The sequence below is a fragment of the Psittacula echo genome (assembly GCF_963264785.1).
Source record: "Psittacula echo genome assembly, chromosome: 15".
NCBI classification, from domain to species: domain Eukaryota; kingdom Metazoa; phylum Chordata; class Aves; order Psittaciformes; family Psittacidae; genus Psittacula; species Psittacula echo.
Genome location: NC_137751.1, coordinates 10,610,828 through 10,628,681, shown reverse-complemented (window position 1 = coordinate 10,628,681; position 17,854 = coordinate 10,610,828). Strand labels below are relative to the sequence as shown.

The 17,854-nt window shown below is 43.8% G+C and overlaps 1 protein-coding gene across 1 annotated transcript in view; it reads left to right on the top strand.

Annotated features, from left to right (window-relative positions):
• Positions 1-17,854, top strand: part of LOC308227393 (sphingosine-1-phosphate transporter SPNS2-like) — a gene marked incomplete at both ends in the record, with an annotated part of 122,262 nt that overhangs the window by 53,610 nt on the left and 50,798 nt on the right. The window contains one exon of the mRNA XM_080629949.1: positions 4,716-4,852. Within this exon, the coding sequence (XP_080486075.1) occupies positions 4,716-4,852 (137 nt within the window). The remainder of the gene's footprint in view (positions 1-4,715; positions 4,853-17,854) is intronic.

The window sequence follows — 17,854 nt, the reverse complement described above, 5'->3', positions numbered from 1 at the left end:
CACCCATAAATTATCCCATCCAGAGCGGGCTGGGTGTGAGGTGTTCTCATTGTTTGGAAATTTGGTGTTGGGGAAATATTAACAACCTCACAGCACATAGTTCTTTGCCATGTCTAAGTGGATTGCCAGTCCCTTGAGGCAGAGGCTGTCTCGGTTTGCCTTCCGCAGAGCCAAACACATTGTCAGCATTCAATTAGACGGGTATATATGGTTTCATGCTGACTCAGAGCTCAAAGATAGCCACTATATTTTTCTTGTTGAGCATCCCAGTGTAGAGAGTGAGTTATTTTTATCTGAACCTGAACCTTTCGAGCATTATTTGTGTCAGGTAAAAATAAACCCTGTACTTGAAGTGAAAAATGAAAGAAGGGATCTTTTCTTGGAGATGCCTGTCATCCTATCAACCTTCCAGTAACGGAGGAAATTCAAGCTCTGCGTGTGCCTTTGTCAATGCCTTTCTTCTTGCCTATACTACGTGGATGACCTGCTGGCAGGAGAAGCAGGAGATGGAAAGGGCTGATCAGTCCACATAAGAGAAGAGCAAGTGAAGACAGAGGGAACAGTGTCTTTGGAATCAAGGGGTGGGAAGCTGATGGGTCAGAGCCGCTTCAGGGAACAGTCATAGAGTCAAGCTGGTAAATTTTTGTTTACAGGGAAAGAAGAGAACAATAAGAGCAATGAAGTCTGGTTCCAGTAGGAAGGAGCTTTTTGTGACTTAAAGTCTACAGTTTCTCTCTCATCTCCTTTGCTTCCACTCTCTGGGGGTTTACTTTTCCCATGGCTACACAGGGAGCTCCTGAGAGGAGCAGCAGGTGAGTGGGAGCTCCTTGGCCACAGTCCCTGTACTGGAGGTACATGAAATGGGCAGCAGGAGGATGCTTTCCTGCCCTGGGGGCTGTTTGGGTGGGAAGTATAAGGTTTGTAGGGCTTTTTTTAGGCTGCACATTGTTGTAATTCCATCCATGCACGGGAAAGCTGGGCAGTGCTGGCTGCCTATGCACCTGTACAGGGTGCGACAGGCATTCCGGGGCAGAAATAGCCACCCAGCCATCCTGTTTGGGCAATTAGACTCTTCCTGCATTCTCACCGCAGCCGGCATTTCAGCCACGAAAGGAGGCAGAAAGACAAATGGGAGCTGCTGTTGAAAATACCTGTACTTTAAAGAGCCTCCCTCCTGGGATGGCATTCATTATGTGTCTGTTATTCATCCTTGGCTCACATAATAATTTGCTCCTGCAGAAATGTATCTCAGCTCCACCCAGTGCTGGGACTGAGCCACCTCTGCTGGCACTGCTGGAGATCACTTAGCAAGAGGAGTTAGCTGTATGGCATATATAATAGTGACTGGCATAGCTACACCTGCACATAGCTGCTCCAAACACAGTCACTTCGAGCTCATCCCAAATCCCAATGGATCTCTAATTGAGCCCCGGCTTGCAAAGCACATCTCTTCAAGAGCTGAGGTGGTTTTGAGTGTAAATGGGAAGAGGAGCTGTTGATTGGAAAGAGGCAAATGAAATGCCAGCCTCTGTCATATGCTTTCCTAATAGAAAAGATTTGTGGCAGTGGGCTGAGCTGAAGCAGCAGCTGCTGTGGTGTCACTTGAGTATTAACTGGGTGAGTGCAAGGAGCAGAAATGCTATGGAGGAGACTGGCATAAGTGCCCAGGCTCCGTTCCTGAAATGCATCCCTCTGCCTTATGCTTCAGCCGTCTTCCTCTACAGAGGAATCGATCCTGATTCTGCTGCCCCTCTCCAGCTGAGTATGTTGGCAGTGTTCTGTCTTCTGGATGAGATCTCTTCTTTATGGTGTTTAGTTGAGCAGAACCTCAACTAGAGGAACTCAGGTTTCCATCCTACCTGGTAACGTGCCCTAGATCCATTCACCTCTGTTCTGCCAACCCAGTCTGGTGTTCAGGAGTCTCGTCCATCGTTTGCAGGAGTAATTGTCAAAATTGATTCATGGGAAATGCCTGTAACAGGCAGATCCTTTTGACAGACCAACACAGCCATCATATTCTGCATTTATTTGAGTCACTCCATGCTCTGATGCATATTTGGGTCATAAATACTCTGATATAAATTGCATTTATTACAATGACAGCTGTGTTCCATTACCTATTATTTATGAGGTTCTGCTGTCCTTTCATTTTACACCTTGTGGAGCTGTCAAGTCAGCTCCTTACCGGTGACAAAGCGCACAGCCCAGTTCAGAAGCTTCCAAAAATAAATTCTCCAGAGGGATTTGTGTACCAGCAGGATGTATGTTGTTGGAAAGGCACCGGACTATCTCTGCTTGGTTTGTTTTATTGGAAAGAAGAGGTTTGTGCTTTTTGCTTGCTTTTTTGCCCTTGGTCCAAAATGAGACTTTGTGCTTGTGGTCCAGAGGTGGCTGAAGCTGATAACTGATGTGAATTTTGAATCATCCCCTCCATGTCTCGGAGTTGAATTAGTCAGGTTATTTGGCATTTGAAATCCTGGCATGCTGACGTGGATGGTTCTAATTTTCCCTCAGAAGCTTTTTTAGCTTCGTGTCCTTTAACATCATAAAAATGGCAGAATATCTGATTCTGAGATGAATGGATTTCAGTGTCCTTCCAAGGGTAAGGTCAAATTGCAATGGGCACACTGCTCTGTACGAGCCAGAGTCATTTTCTGCTTCTCATTCCCAATCCGCACTCATGTATCCTTTGTGCCAGGTTGCTGCACCAGATTTGCAAGGTGCTGAGCGCTTGGGTGTTAGTTCAGGAAAGCACTTAATCATGGAATTGATGACCTTAAAGGGCTCGGTATAAGCATGTGCTGAAGTGCCTTGTTGGACTGGGGCCAGGGAGATGTACCTTTGCAGAGCAGATTTGTGAAGCATTCCTGGACTACTCGAGCCAAGTTCACCAGAGATGGAGGAAGCCTGAGTGTGCTGCTGGGGTGGGTGAGCACGAGGTCTTCCTAAATGGGATCAGCTCCACAGACATGGGGCTGGTTTGCTGGGGACACAGTGCTAAGCGGGGTCTCGGGGTAGCTGAGTAGTTTCTCTGTAAAACACAAGAGATGAAAACACTGCGTAAATGCTCATGGTTTTACTCAACAGGTTTTGTTTGAGCAAGGATTTGGAGATAGATGCAGGGACTGAGTGTTCTATCAATACAGTTTATGTGCTAGCATAAAACCACATTGTTCATGGCATTTGTATTGAAATATGTGTGCTATAATGTTGCATGTGTTTCTTTTCATGTCTCAACACTTTTGTATTGTCTCTATTTATTTTACTCACGATGGAAAAGGAGTAAATCTGTAATTCCGGTCAAATATCACAGTGCAAAATTGATATACAAACAGTCATATGGCTCACAAAATACAGATGCAAATGGGTATGTATTATTTACAGAGCAGCTTTCACATCTTAATGTACTAAAAAAGAAGAGGCATTTAGAGAATTTCATAGTTCAACATTCTTTCGGCATATTTTTGAGCTATTGTATATCATCATCCATGAAAAATTAATAATCCGGTTCTTAATCACCTTAATTTTATGCATGCATTCCAACCAAAGGGGTGTGTGTCCTCTGCTCTTGCCTTTTCATTCCTATTCTATTCCTCTCACCCCTTTAGCACAATTAGAAGTAGAAGGCTGGGGTTAGACAATGCCAAAAGCCCACCCAAGAGCTAGCTGATAACTGCAGTCATAACTCTGTGACTGAAGAGGGATCTTCAGGTATGCTGGTGTCCCACCCAAATCCCTCTGCATTTGCTGAATCAAAGAAAGTAGAAGTCAAAAAGCTCCTACGACACGGCAGTAAAATCAATGCAGTTGCTCTCATCAAGATCTCTTATGTGCAGTCAAAGCCAGGTATAAATCAGCTGAATACCTGGCAGTTTCTGCCAAGTTCCAAATAAATCATGAATCTGGTGTGAGTGCCTCATTTCAGATGATTTCAGTGGCATCACTAGCCAGATTCTTTTGAGCTAGGCTGAAGGAGTGAACTCTGAAGCTTAAGAGATTTCAGAGAGTTTATTGTATCAAGAGCCTCATTCCTACATGACAGAAGGTCTTGGGTTAATGTTTTGGGATTTTGGGGGGGTGAAGCAAAGGGAAAAGGTGAATTTGTAGCCTTTCAGCTAAGGATGTTCCTGACCTGTTAGGGCTTTGCAGGTTAAAACTCTTTCTTTTAGTGAGGTGGGTTTAAATGTAAGTTCAGTGCTGGTGAATGGACCTATCAAGGAGACAGGAGTTGTCTAACTACAGGGCTGGTGCCAGTAGGACAGTATCAGTGTTTACTGGTTTTCCCTCACTGTTTTATGATTGCCTTAAAATACTGCTAGGAAGGATGAAAGCACTGCAGTTTCTGTGCTCTGGATCTCTCTGGTCTCTGCTGCCATAGCCAACAAAGAGCCCTTGCCTTGCTTTCTGCTTCCTCGAAACTCCTTCCAACCTCGGCTTCACCTTCTCAATGACATTTAGGCAAAAGCTCTTAATATATTCTGTCGTGGTTTTGAGCATCTGAGCTCACAGTGGACTTTGAGGGCTGGTGCTTTCAAATGTAATACGGGTTCAGTGGCACTGAGTTCTGAAAGCCCTTCCGAATGTGCAGCTTTGTAAGTCAGGGCTGCAGAATGTCTGATTAAATGGAACTGCTCTCTAGGGGAATTGGCTTGCAGAAAATTAGTTTTCCTGTTCTTGGCCTGATGTTTATTAAACGTTTCTTTCCTCCTTTGCAGTTTTCATCTGCAGTTTCATGGTTGCAGCCCCTATCTTTGGCTACCTTGGGGACCGTTTCAACAGAAAGATCATTCTCAGCTGTGGCATCTTCTTTTGGTCAGCTGTCACTTTTTCAAGCTCCTTCATCACTGAACAGGTAAGATCTTTGCAGAGGCATCACAGTGTGCTCAAGGGGAGTGTATCCCTCTTGTGTATATTTAACATATAGCATGTTGCATTATCTGACCTTTTGTGGGTGAAGTGTGAGCTGCGTAACTGTTTTCTTAACTGTGAAAGCTGCTATTCTGTGATTCATCTGATTCATAAAAAATACCAGGTGAAAAGCGAGAGCTTCTGTTGACATAAGGGCTTTGTTGTGAGAGAGATCATAATGCAACTTTAAAAGGCTTTGAAAAAGACTTGGGAAGAAAAGGAATCCATGGCTATATAGTGGTCCTCTTGTCTTCCAAGATCTAACAGAAGTCATTGGGGTTTATCGGCAAGTCTGCTTGTGGAATGTGGAATGACAAATGCATCCATCAGTGGGTTTATGCATATGCTGAGTTTCCTGTCCAACAAAGGCAGTGAAGGTGGATGATAGGATAAAGATTAGACACAGATTCAGCTGCTATAACACCAGCGGATGGATATGACTGGGGAACTCATGATGGAGTTGTCAGGCTCACTTAATTTTGTCAAGCAATGCACAGCATCCCTCACCTGCCTTTAGAGAAGCCACCAAACCCCACTTTGAGGACTCCTCATTGCATTCGTTTTGTTGCCTGTCAGAGAAAACTTGGAGAAAACAATGACCTGACAGTTTCTAGAGAAAAATGTATCCTCTTGTTTCAATCGTATTAGAGGGGAGGTTTAATTGCTGCAGGTGGCAGCATTCCTGGAGAGGCAAATCACAGCTCCTGGCATCATCAGGCTGATTTCCCCAAGGGAGGCAAGGGCATTCCTCATCCTGTCTGTCCAGCTGCGTGCCAGAGATTGTGGCATTGTGGTCATGCCAAAGAATGACAGCCAGGGCCTGAACCTCTCCACCCTGCTCCCTCCTGCCCACCCACACGCTCTGCAGTTTCTAATGAAAGAGAATTTGCACCCGAAGCGGCCAGTGGCAGTCACACGTCTGTCTGCCTTTCATGTTGGGTTGACTGTCGCTGTGTTTCTAAAGGAAAATGTATATGGCCAAATGTAGAAGCCTTTAACTCAGTAAAATTGGTCTGGTTTATAATTGGCAGAGAAGTGCCTTTTCCAGAGAAAAAGGACATCTTCCATCCAAAACAAAGAGGCTTTTTTGGGTTTCTTTCTTTTTCATTGTGTTTATTTTTAATCTCTCCTAACTTTCTACACAAGCAGCTGTGAGCAGAGCCCAAAGAGGGAAGCATTTCATGAAGGAAGCAATTACCTGCTAAAAATGACTTCTCATGTTACGAACACACATTCATGCTCAGGTTCTCATCAATCTCTGCGATGGACCTAGTCCTGTAGTTGCAAGTAATGCAGCACTGGAACTGAATTGATGTAATCTGTGTTCTCAGAGTTGATTTTCAGTTTAAGGGTTTGAGGCTTATTTGCTGAAGTAGTCATGGGATTAATAAGTATGGTCAGTAGGCAGGAGCTCAGAGTGGAAGTGGAGTATTGTTATCCAAAGAAAGGGAGAATAATGTTTATAAAGCTGGATTATGTTTGGAAGCTTTGGACTCCATCATGTGTAACGGTGATTTGGGAAGACAAATGGCATCACTCCAGGCATTCCTCCCTTCCCTCTTCTTCCCCTGGTTTATATGCTGAGCATGATGCCATGTGGTCTGGGATATCCCTGGGGTCAGTTGGGATCAGCTGTGCCCCCCCAGTTTCTTTTGCTCCCCCAGCCTCACTGGTGGTGTGAGGCAAGGAGCAGAAAAGGCCTTGACTTTGTGTAAGCACTGCTGAGCAGTAAAGAAAGCATCTTTGTATTGTCAGCAGCTTCCAGCAGAAATCCAGATCATAGCCCCACACTAGCTACTATGAAGGAAATTAAATCTATCTAAGGCAAAGCCAGCACAAAAGGCTTGGAGCTCAATGAAGCAGTTCAACTAAGATACTATCTAAATGCTGTTTCATGCTCTTTGGCTTAAAAAGATAGTGACTGAAAACTGGCAGATGAACCAGGGAATGAGATATATATGCCATGCAGAAACGTAGTGCTAGAAAGTACTGCATTAAGGTTTGTAACCGCTTATTAAAATATCTGTAATTAGTTATTACCAAGCATCTTTGGGCTTTTAACATGGAATAATGACAGTCAAATAAATGAAGAATGCATCTCTCATCTGCTAATAGCTACCAAATAACTAAAAAATAGGCTCTTGCAAGGAAAAAAGAAAATCAAACCAAAATTTAAGGAGACTTCCAGAGTATATAGGAAGTAATAGTTACAGAAATCATAAGTTTAACTAAAGAAGATCATCAGAAGTAACAAGACGTGAAATAACAGTGAGGTCACTTTTTGCTCTGTCAGCTAATGTGATCTGACAATTTAGGTAAGTGCACAATTTCTCTATGGAAAAATAAGAAATGGGTCCTCTACTTTGCCTCAGGTGCTTGCGCATTTCTGCTCTAAAACATTGTTTAGCACTTAGTAAACTAAAAGTTGCATAAAATAATCATTAACAAACTTGTTCATTAATGGAAAATTAAAGTTGGTCCATATTTAGACCTGTCTCTAGATTAACTCCATTTAGAGAAACTTCAACAAAGTATGTATATATCTTCATCTGTACTTTCTAAGTAAGAACACCTCTTAGAAATGAGCTCCCTTTTTGCATGCCTTTTAATCAGCTCTGTACCTGCAGGTACACAGATTTTGGTCCTTTCACCTGCAAAGCCCTTTCTTGTGTCGTTTTTGGCCTTGGGCAAGCATTTGAAGACAACATTTGCTGGTTGTTGGTTCATGCTGCATAATAAATCAGCAAAAAATAGGTAAGCTGCTGTGCAGTTAAGAGTCATATACCAAAGAAATGCACTGAGCACACACCGTCTTCATGGATTTCTTTACCAAGATGTGTTTCCATCCACACAAAAAGCTAAATGTGTGTCTCTCTTCCTCTGCTTCAATAGAAACTGTGCTTAATAAGTAGCCAGGTTTTTCTCTAGATAGTGTTTTGATGAGCATCGTGTCTGAGTGCCTGGGTTGGGGCTGATCATCTTGAGCTGCTTTATACTCCAGGATGTCATTGGGATGAGCCTGTAATCCCACTTGCACTATTTCTCTTTCTGAATAGTTTCACATGAAGCAACTTGGTTATCAGGAGTGATCAGGCCATGTGGTGAGCGTTTGTTTCTGACTACTTGAGTACCGCATCTATCAGTCTTGGGAAATACTGTTATTTCCCATGTAAATGTCTTGGATAAAGCGTAGTTCTGTGTAGAAGAGATGCTGGTTTACAGATGAGCAAAATGTTCTGCTGTTAGGCTCCACTAAGGTGGGAGAACAAGTGTACCTAATAACCAGCCAGATCAGGCTATGGTAATGTGGGTTTGCTGGGAGACATCAGAGCTGCAGATAGGAGAAAGTTTGAAAATGGAAAAGCAACTCATTAACAAGGTAAACCAGGAATGTGCCTTTGGATCCTCCCGTTCTTGGTAAATATTTCTGCTTGAATGTTGATCTACCTAACATGCTAAAACCTTTTTGCTCGCACTGCAAGTTAATCAGGATCGGTATTTCTGCTAGTGCTTGCCTCTCCTTTTGATTTATCCCTGTAAGAGGAAGCAGATAGTCCGCTGTGGAATCGCAGTTAGCCTGCAGTGCTTGCTGAAGTCCTGTCTTTCAGACTTGCCAGATATGTATTTATTTCCAAAGCTTGCTTTTCAAGGAGTGCTGAAAGAGAAGCAACAAATTATGTGCAGTATGGAACTAATGGGTAGCTGGGTTAATTTTAAAAACATAAACCAGCCCCACCTCCCTGCACTGGATGATTCACTCCGAGGAAAAAAAGCCTTTAGTCTTATGTACTCTGACAGAAGTTGTATTACAAAACATACAGCTTCTGTCCCTTTGCTTCCACTGGGTAAGATAAATCCACAGTTTGAAAACCAGAAACAAACAACACTAAAAGCCCCAAGCCATCGTTTTGTATGTAAGCAGGGTACTGTTGTATTTGAAGCCACCGTGAATTACTGGAATGTGTACATCCCACTGTGCCAGCCTATTATTTTTTGGTCAGACCTCTCTTTCAGACAGAAAGCAGAAGAGATTCTCCAGTGTGAAGTCTGCTGCACACGCACTCCATCTCTTCCCTCACTTGTGATTGCAACAGCTTGTGTGGCTGGTACAGGAGTCAGTGTTGGGACTGACATGGGGTGTTCACAACTGTTGCTGGCCCTGCTGTGTTTGCCGGCCTTTAATGTGGTACTTGAGCCCCACAGCTGAGCATATGCTGTTGACATTTGGATTGCTGCATGCTTGCCCTTTTGTTAGATGCTCAGGAAAAATAGAGTCCACTGTGTCCTCCCTTAACACAGAGGAAGAGATTAGGGTGGGTAATACACTACCGCAGTGTCGCTGCTCTGTCTGCCAGTGGTGTCAGCACTCCAGTGACTAAGTGCTGCTGTGATGGCTGGGAGTGTAATGCCGGTACAGTGCCCTGCTGCGCTGCCTGCGAGCTGGAGCTGCTCCGGCTTTGCCTCTGCTCTGTCAAGACGAGACGTGGCAATCTATACATGGTGTGCTCTCCCCGGCTATCTGGGCTCCCTCCTCACCACGGGAGAGCTGCTGTGGGGAACCAGTGGGTGCCAGGTGGAGATGGGTGCTGTGCTGGGTTTAGGTGGCTCTGAGGTCGCAGAAGAGAGAGGAAAAGGCTAAGGGCTCTCATCTCTGTTTTATACCGCGCTTCGTTCCGTACTATAGATAATGTGAGGTGTATCATAGGAAAGAAATATGTTATTGCTTATTCCTTCAATAATGAAGCAGTGGCTGAGCTGGGCATTTGTCAAGTCTGTTAGCATCTTCAGCACAGTTGATGCCGAATACTGTGTGGGAAACTGCTCTTACGAGCAGCATCTCTTGCACAGGCAAATGTAATGATTTGAACTCTTGAATCTGGGGTCCTCCTTCCCTCAGATTTTGCTGACCTAGGACAGAAGAGATGGGAAAAGACTGATATAGATGCAGCAAGACATATATAGATGCAGCAAGTTGCAGCTTGCTGAAATCGAGTGCAGAATTGCTGTCGTGTATTTGTCTCCGAGCTGCTTTGTATTCTTTGTCCCTTTCTACTTGTCTCTCTTACAAGGGAAACTATAAATGAAAAACAGGTTAGGGTGTTCTCAGAGCAGCAGCCCCCTAAACCCAATCAGTGAGAGGAGAAGGCTGTTCATAGGCGTTAGCAGAAATGGAAGTGGTGTACATTCTGCTCTGAGTGCTGTTTTCTCCCCTCCAGTATCCGCATCTCTGTATCTGTAAAGCACCTGGGAAGAGTTATTGAAAATAGGGCTGGTGACGGCTGCCAGGTGAAAGGCAGTGTAGTTCCACAGCTTCCTCAGAAAGCTTATTCATGTGATGAGAAAAATGAACTTCAAGAAATTGTCCTAAGGAATATCTGTGCCACACATTGCATTCCTTGTCTGCAGTGTGTCTGAAGCAGGGGCAGTTCTGCTGTCCCCTCCAGGACCTGACAGCAATCAAGCTGACACCTTCCCTAGGTCAAGTCAATCTGGTACCACGTCCTGACTTCGCCAATCACCCCAGTCGTGTACTGTTATGTTCGTTAAGTGTGCCTCCTGCCTTCTGCTATCTACTCTTGAGTCATCAATGGGTCTGAAATCATTAGATATCTGAATCAAGCACTGTGGGTGCTGAGAGAAGAGAGATGCTTCTATTGCCGAGTGTCACGACTCACCTGAACTGACGCGTGCTGCTGCAGAGGCTTCTCTTGCCGGTTCATTAAAAGGAAGGCAGCAATTTGCACTGAAATGTCAGAGCTGCTCCTCAGAGCTCAGGCGTTTTCTAGAGCAGGTGGACAGAGGTTTGTGCTGGGAGAGGATCAAGAAATAGGCTTGAGGCTTAATGCCAATTTGCAGCGGGTCTCAGTGGGGGCTTCCTATAATTGCCTGCCCCTTTTTGAGTGACCCGTTGTTATCTGGGTTACTGTAGGATGTTAAAATCCTTATCGTAGGGTCTGTGATTGTGGTTCTGATTCAGCTCCTCCTTTGGAAGTCTATGGGAACCTTTTGTGTGTCTTTGTGGGAATTGAGGCAGACTCTACATCTTTTTAAATCAATATGCTTCCCTTTGATGCTGTTTCATCAGATCATGAAAATGCCTCGAGATAGCAGCTGGGGACCGTGGTGCTGGCGTGAAAGGTCTTTACAGGCCAAGGACCTTCACAACTTTGTCCCATTTTTATGCAGAAACCTGAATTTATAGTCTCTAGGTTGCAGAGTAGGAAAGTTCAGCTGCTCTGTCAGTTAATGGATGGGTTGGAAGCAACGCCAGCCTCTAGCTCTCATCCCGCCTGTCCTGCTTTTATTGTGCCTGAGCAGGAACTCTCACCTGGGTTGGGTATTTGCTGAGCAGGCAGAGGGAAGAAGGAGTATTTATTTTATTGCCAGGCTGTGCATGTCTTAGAAGCATTCCCTTTTCTTGTGTTGTCTCCTAAAATGTGTATTCTGCTTGTCATGCGGCAGCAAAGGCCTAACCCCAGAGCATGCTGATGGAACACAAAGAGGATGTTTTACTGCTTCAGCCCTGTCTTACTGGAAGTCTCTACAGTGCTTTAGCATTATGCTTTATAAATAATTATCACAATAGCTTAAGCTCAGCCTCATTCAAAACATCCTAGGAATGGAAGAAAGGGAAAATACTTTTTAAATAGACTGGGATTGAATCAGCTGGGGGGAAATTAAAAAGAGGCAGAAAAAAAAACAAGTAATGCTGCATGCAAGTTTCCAAGCAAATGTTAAAACATAGAATAAGGAATTATTGAACTTCTTATCATCTCAATGTGATCCTTGCAGCGGTAGTTGTGACCTGAGGAACACAAGCCATTCCCAATGCAACTCTGTGCTTGCCTGCTGTCCTTCAGTAGTGGGGAAGTCTGGCTTGGCCAGAGGAGGTCAGAAGGCAAAGCAAGTCTCTACTGCAGGGTCTGGATGGCGCCATAGGATCCTGTTCCTTCAAAACTAAGTTTACCAGGTAACTGTGTATTGAGGGTATCAAGAAGACGCCAGGTTGGTGGTGTAAAACATGTCCTTCTTGCTGCTCTGGGATGTTCAAGTACGGGTGTGGAGAAACACTACTGTTTGTTTAAGGGTGTAAGCTGACATGGGCTTAGCATGGATGTAAATGAGGCAGCTTATGGCTTGTGCTCTTGAGGCTTGTGACTTGGAAAGAAGCACAGCGCTTCAGGAGAGTTGGGTTAATGGTGCCTCACAGACAAAGAAAACAGTTCATTCAACTCAGATTTAGGCTCATTAGGAGGCCTGGAAACAAATCGAAGCTTTGTATTAGGAGGGCCTTGGTGGTTCTTAAGGGTTGTCCTGAAAAACAGAATGCAGGAGAAAGTGTTACTCAGCCTCTGGCCTGTGTTCAGATGCAGAAGTGTGGATCTGAGCCTTTCTTTGGTTGAGCTCTTGGTTACCTGCTGAGACAAAAGAATCAGTTATCCTATAGGAGTGTAAGTGCTTCTTCAGCAGCACACACAATCTGTGGCCTCCTGGATCATGAATAAAGGCTGAAAAAAGGACCATGGTGTTCTGAGTAATGCACAAATAGTGTGAGGGTGGGAAATGTCTTTCAGTATCAGGTGCTACGTTAGTCTTTTGAAGTGTTGACATTTCTTTTAAATGCATAAAGTTCACATGCTACGCTGCATTTGCAATTCAGATAGCACTGAATTAGGGTACTAATCTCAACCCCATGTAATAGACTTTGAGCTGAAAGTCCCTGGCAATGGTGCCGATCATCATGTCTGAAAACATGATTGACAAAGACTCATGAGAAGATAGTGACAGAACATGCAAATGCATTTAACATAGTTCAATAGGATTGTCATTTTGTCAAATAGGCTGGATTTAGACAATGAAATGAAGCTACAGCATGACAAAACCTTGCCAATTGGTAATGCTTCAGCCAGCGGTACAATAACTGCTCAGAGATGATTCAGGAATAAGAAGCTGCTAGGAAGAAGGAATCAGTAGGTGTTTCTCTCTGGAAATCTGATGCTAAAAAGGAGACATCTCTCAGATGTAGGTCAGACATACTGCAAGGTCAGCCTTTCTCACAGTACGTGGGTGCTTCTGCATCTTGATGGAGTCAGCAAGCCAGGGAAGTGTGAAAACAGAATGCAGGAGGAAAAAGCGTTCAGAGTTTGGGGTCATTTGGATGGTTTTGCAGCAAAGTTGCCCAAAAAGGCTGACCTGCTGGTGTATTTAAACTTCTAGCACATGCAGAGCCAATATGGGAGAATCAGTGGAACCAACAGTGTAGGGAAAATTTCTGGGACTGTAACTTTGTGGTAATTTCATATTTAAACCTTGAGGCATTCCATTAAAATATGTCCTTCACGGACTCTCAGAACTTGTTCTGCCCTTAAAGTTGTGTATAGTTAGGGCAAAACATTCCCACCCGGACGTCTCAGTTGGCTAATGCCTTTTTCAAAGGGTGCTGAGAATCGTCGTTTCTGCAGTTAGGAGACGGGAACATGGAGTTGTGCTCTCCAAGAACCAGAAATGTCTGTTGGATTTGATTAAATTTCACTATAGGAATCGATCCAAACCAACCAGTGTGTGAACCAAACCATTGGGTTCCTATGGTCGAACCTCATGCATCTCTATAAGCCATCATTGAAGGTGAAGATGTTCTTAGCGTTATGTACCAATGCCTGTAACTATCTGTTCTGGAAAACCTGGTGTCTATTTATAGCTGGGATGCTGGGATTCAGTCTTCACTTATGACTCATCTGTGGCTGGTACACAGCACCCTGTTCCTGTCTGTGAGCATCCTTTAGTTTTATGTACACCAGGCCACATTCCGGCTGTAACCAATTCAAAACTTGTGTGTGTGTCAAGAGCTTTGCCTTGTTTTCACAGTTGCAAAAACACATTGTACTTGTCCCAGGCCCTATTTTTGTGATGATGTTATGGTAGCCTTTGCACGTCTCAGGAAGAGAATGGTGATAGCGCCTAATGCCAGAGGTATTTGTTACAAGTGCTGATAAGTGTGTCCCACCTGACAGATCTGAAACAAAAAGCAAACAGTTTGCTTCCAACCTAGAACTATTAAGGTTCTCAGGGGAACAGTTTAGGAAGATACATTCTGGCCGAGCTGCATGTAGTGGTTTTGTAACACGGATAAATGACCACTATTGCAGCCATGTGAGATGCTACCAGCTCCTCTATCTTACCCCAGAGCCACAAGGATGAAAAGAAGTGCCTTAACTCAATGTTCTAGCAGGCACTGGTAACATGGGGCTGTTTATGATCCCTGTGATTTATTTGAAAGCATCAGCCTTTTTCTGTAAGGTCTGTCTTGTAAGTCTCTGTGCACATAACACTTCACCACATTGTGTTCTGGTGAATAAGCAAACTCATCCGGTACATTCCTTCCAATGGCATTACAGACCCCTGTCATTAGTGCGATATTAGTGACCAAGAGGCTAAATTGAGGAGAACATAAATCTCACCATTTGAGTGTCATGTAATATTTCTACCACAGGCAGGTCTGTCAGATGAAAGCCCTTCAATGAGTAAGCTGAAAATGCTGCTTTGTCTTAACTGAGGCTGTTATCAGGACCTGGTGGTGCTGCTTCATCGCCCAGTGTCTTGTAATTACATTACCTAATTGGATGGAGAATGGCATTTGGGCTTGCTCTTTTCCCCCTTTTATTTGTGCTACCCAAAACCAACTGAAAAGCAATAGAAGAGTCTCTCAGGACTGCCACAGGCTTGCAGGGAGAACACCGATGGGAACTTGCATTTCAGATGCTGCAATCTGAATGTTGAAAGGGTATTTCACATTCAAATTTGCAAGTAACTAAGAAAATCCTGGCCCTGGTTTTCGCACTTGCAAAGCAAACAGCAGCTCCCTGCTCATCCTGGCAAGTGCCCTGGGAGACTTGGCCACTTCCAAGGTGGTTCTGATTTTGTTTTCCTCTCCAGACTGCTTCAGTTAAGAGCCTATCTGTAGGTATCCACTTGCTAAACACTTTAGTTTCTGGTTGAAGGGTGTGATGAGTGAAGCAGGAGTATCTTGGAGTCTTTATTATATTTATGTACTAAATAATAATACAAATCTCATAGAACAAGGATGTTTTAATCAGCCAGAATCTTAAGTACATTTCCAAATCAGACTTTCCACGTTCAATTAAATGTGCATGAACAGCTCACCTGGGAGATCTAAAGCCATTACAAATACTAGAATTCAATCAAAGGGAAGGTGAGAGGACTTTGCTTCATCTCCCTTGCTCATGCCTAGTTTTAAATATGTATTTTGTTCTCTTTCTGCTTGCTGCAGTCTCTCTTCTCCTTGCAGCACTCTGAATACCAACTAAATTTTCCCAAAAGGGAGTTGTTCAAAGGTGAGGTGCTCAGACCTGAGAACTGGTGGGATACTTAATGCATCCAAATGAGCTGAAGTTTTGAAGTGCTTGACATAGTGCAAATGGATGCTGTAGAATAGCCAGACCTGCTTTAGAAGCTATTCTGTAAGTTCATCCTAATTCCAGACGGTTTATATATTGACCCTTAAGCAAATAATTAATCAGGTGTACTAAGGTTTCGATAACTAAGTAGCTTGCTATTAAATCTTGGTAGGGTGTAGTGGTCTCATCTATGATTCTATGATTCTATGACAAGGGGTAAGGGGTTCAAACTTAAACAGGGGAAGTTTAGATTGGATATAAGGAAGAAATTCTTTACTGAGAGGGTGGTGAGGCACTGGAATGGGTTGCCCAGGGAGGTTGTGAATGCTCCATCCTTGGCAGTGTTCAAGGCCAGGTTGGACAGAGCCTTGGGTGCCATGGTTTAGTGTGGGGTGTCCCTGCCCATGGCAGGGGGGTTGGAACTAGATGATCTTAAGGTCCTTTCTAACCCTAACTATTCTATGATTCTAACATATTTATAACCTCTAGCCAGCATATAATAAGCATATGTGAATAAAACAAATGTCAATATGTGAATAAAATGTGTGAATACTTGAAGGAAGGCCCAGGGCATTTTCACTTCAGTGTTAGTGACCTGCCTGGCAGAGTTCAGGGGAAGACCTTTGGGTAAGAGAAGCGTCCTTAGTTGAACACAAATGGTTAAGTTTGTATAACTGCCCGTGCCCAAGCAGGCTAAAGGGGAAAAGAGTGGAGAAAAATCCGTTCAGGATGAATGCCGCAGAGACATAGTAGATGAGATGGTGTCTGCCCTCTGGGTTTAACTGAGACTTTGAATAGCTTATATTTGCTGAAGTGCATTCTCATTCTAGAACTGTGCTTCTATCCCTAGAAAGTCTGTATGCTGCTTGGATGTGTATCATTGCCTGAGAGGAGGCAATAAAGTTGGAGCCAGGCTCTTCTCAATGGTACCTAGTGAGAAGATGAGGCAATGGGCACAAACGACAGTAAAAGAAATTCCATTGAAACATAAGAGGAAATATCTTTACTGTGAGGATGATCAAACACTGGAACAGGTTGTCCAGCAAGGTTGTGAGCTTTCCATCCTTGGAGATACGCAAAACTCATCTGGAAATGGTCCTGAGCAACTCACTGTAGTTGATCCCACTTTTAACAGGAGGCATGGACTAGACTATCTCTAGAAGTCCCTTCCAGACTCAACTATTCTCTGATTCTGTGACTTGCATGCAAAGGAGAAGGGCTTGAACGAGTTTGAAAGTGGAGATGAAAGATGGACTTAGCCTCAAGAGTTCAGTTTGCAGGGAGGGAGCTGTAGAATTTAAATAGAATCCAGCAGTGATAGAAGTTACGGGAAATGTTGTCTGCAGTAGGGACTTAAAAGGCAGCTGTGGTTGTAAAGAGGTGGGAATTGAAAAGTGGTTATGGGTAAGTGATGACACACATAAAGAGGGGAGAAAAGAGGAGTCTAAACACAATCGCTCCTCTGCAGTGGGCACCAGCAACTGCAGTGAATCTCCTTCAGCCTACCCTGTAGCGTGACTCACGTCTGATAAGGAAAGAACATCTTGTTGGAGGTGAGAAGTTTATAGTTGTATTTATCAAGCAGGTAACTCTAGCATGAACTTGTAAGTGCACTTTTATCTATAGAAAACAGATAAAATACTCATAGCTCCCAGCACTGCATCAGAGCTGACAACTCATCAACCTGTCACCAACCAGACTCCACTCAAGCATGAGCCCTGGCTGGTCATTATGTGTGCCACCCAGAGATTAAACCGAATCGACTCCTTTTGGCTGGAGGAAATCCTGAAAACAATACTCACGCACTCTATTAATGGGGAGAAAAGTACTGACCACCAAAACATCAAAGCAAACAGTTCTGCCCCCATGTTCTTTTGTATTTTGATCTCTGTGCTGGCAATCCCCGTGGGGGATTAGGTAAGATTACTTGTAGATGAAGGCAGATACTCGTCATCCTTTGTTCCTGCGCAAAGATCTCCCAGACAGTAATACACCAAATGGCCAAAATTTGGCATGAATATTCAATTACTTAAAAGCCTGGGCTGGGCTTGACAGGAAGACATGTTCTTCAGGACTGGCACAGAACAATTCACCAGTACTGAAAATGTAACCCCCCTGTAGCTCTTTACAATATTTATTCTCCTTTTATTAGTGGAAAGTTAGAACCAGTCATGTTTTGAAAGGTATGGCATGTGACTTTGTGGTCCAGATCTGGATTTGACACAGCATTCCTATCAAGTGTGTGGACCCAGGACTTGTAACCACCAATGGAAGGCCTTGGTTATGTATTCAAAAGCTGTAAAGCTTTAGGGGTACACAGAGATGGATGATGTATTCAGGCTTATCTATTCTGCTGTAGCCTTTGCCATCCATACAGACACATCATTTAAAGTCATCTTGTCTTTCATGATATGTCAGCGTCCCTGTTTGGCCTGGAAACTTCCAGCTTCTTGAAGGTGGCCCCTTCATTACTGGGAGAGCTAAGAGAATTGGAGTGTTGGGTGATTAAGCAAATATATCACATGCATTGT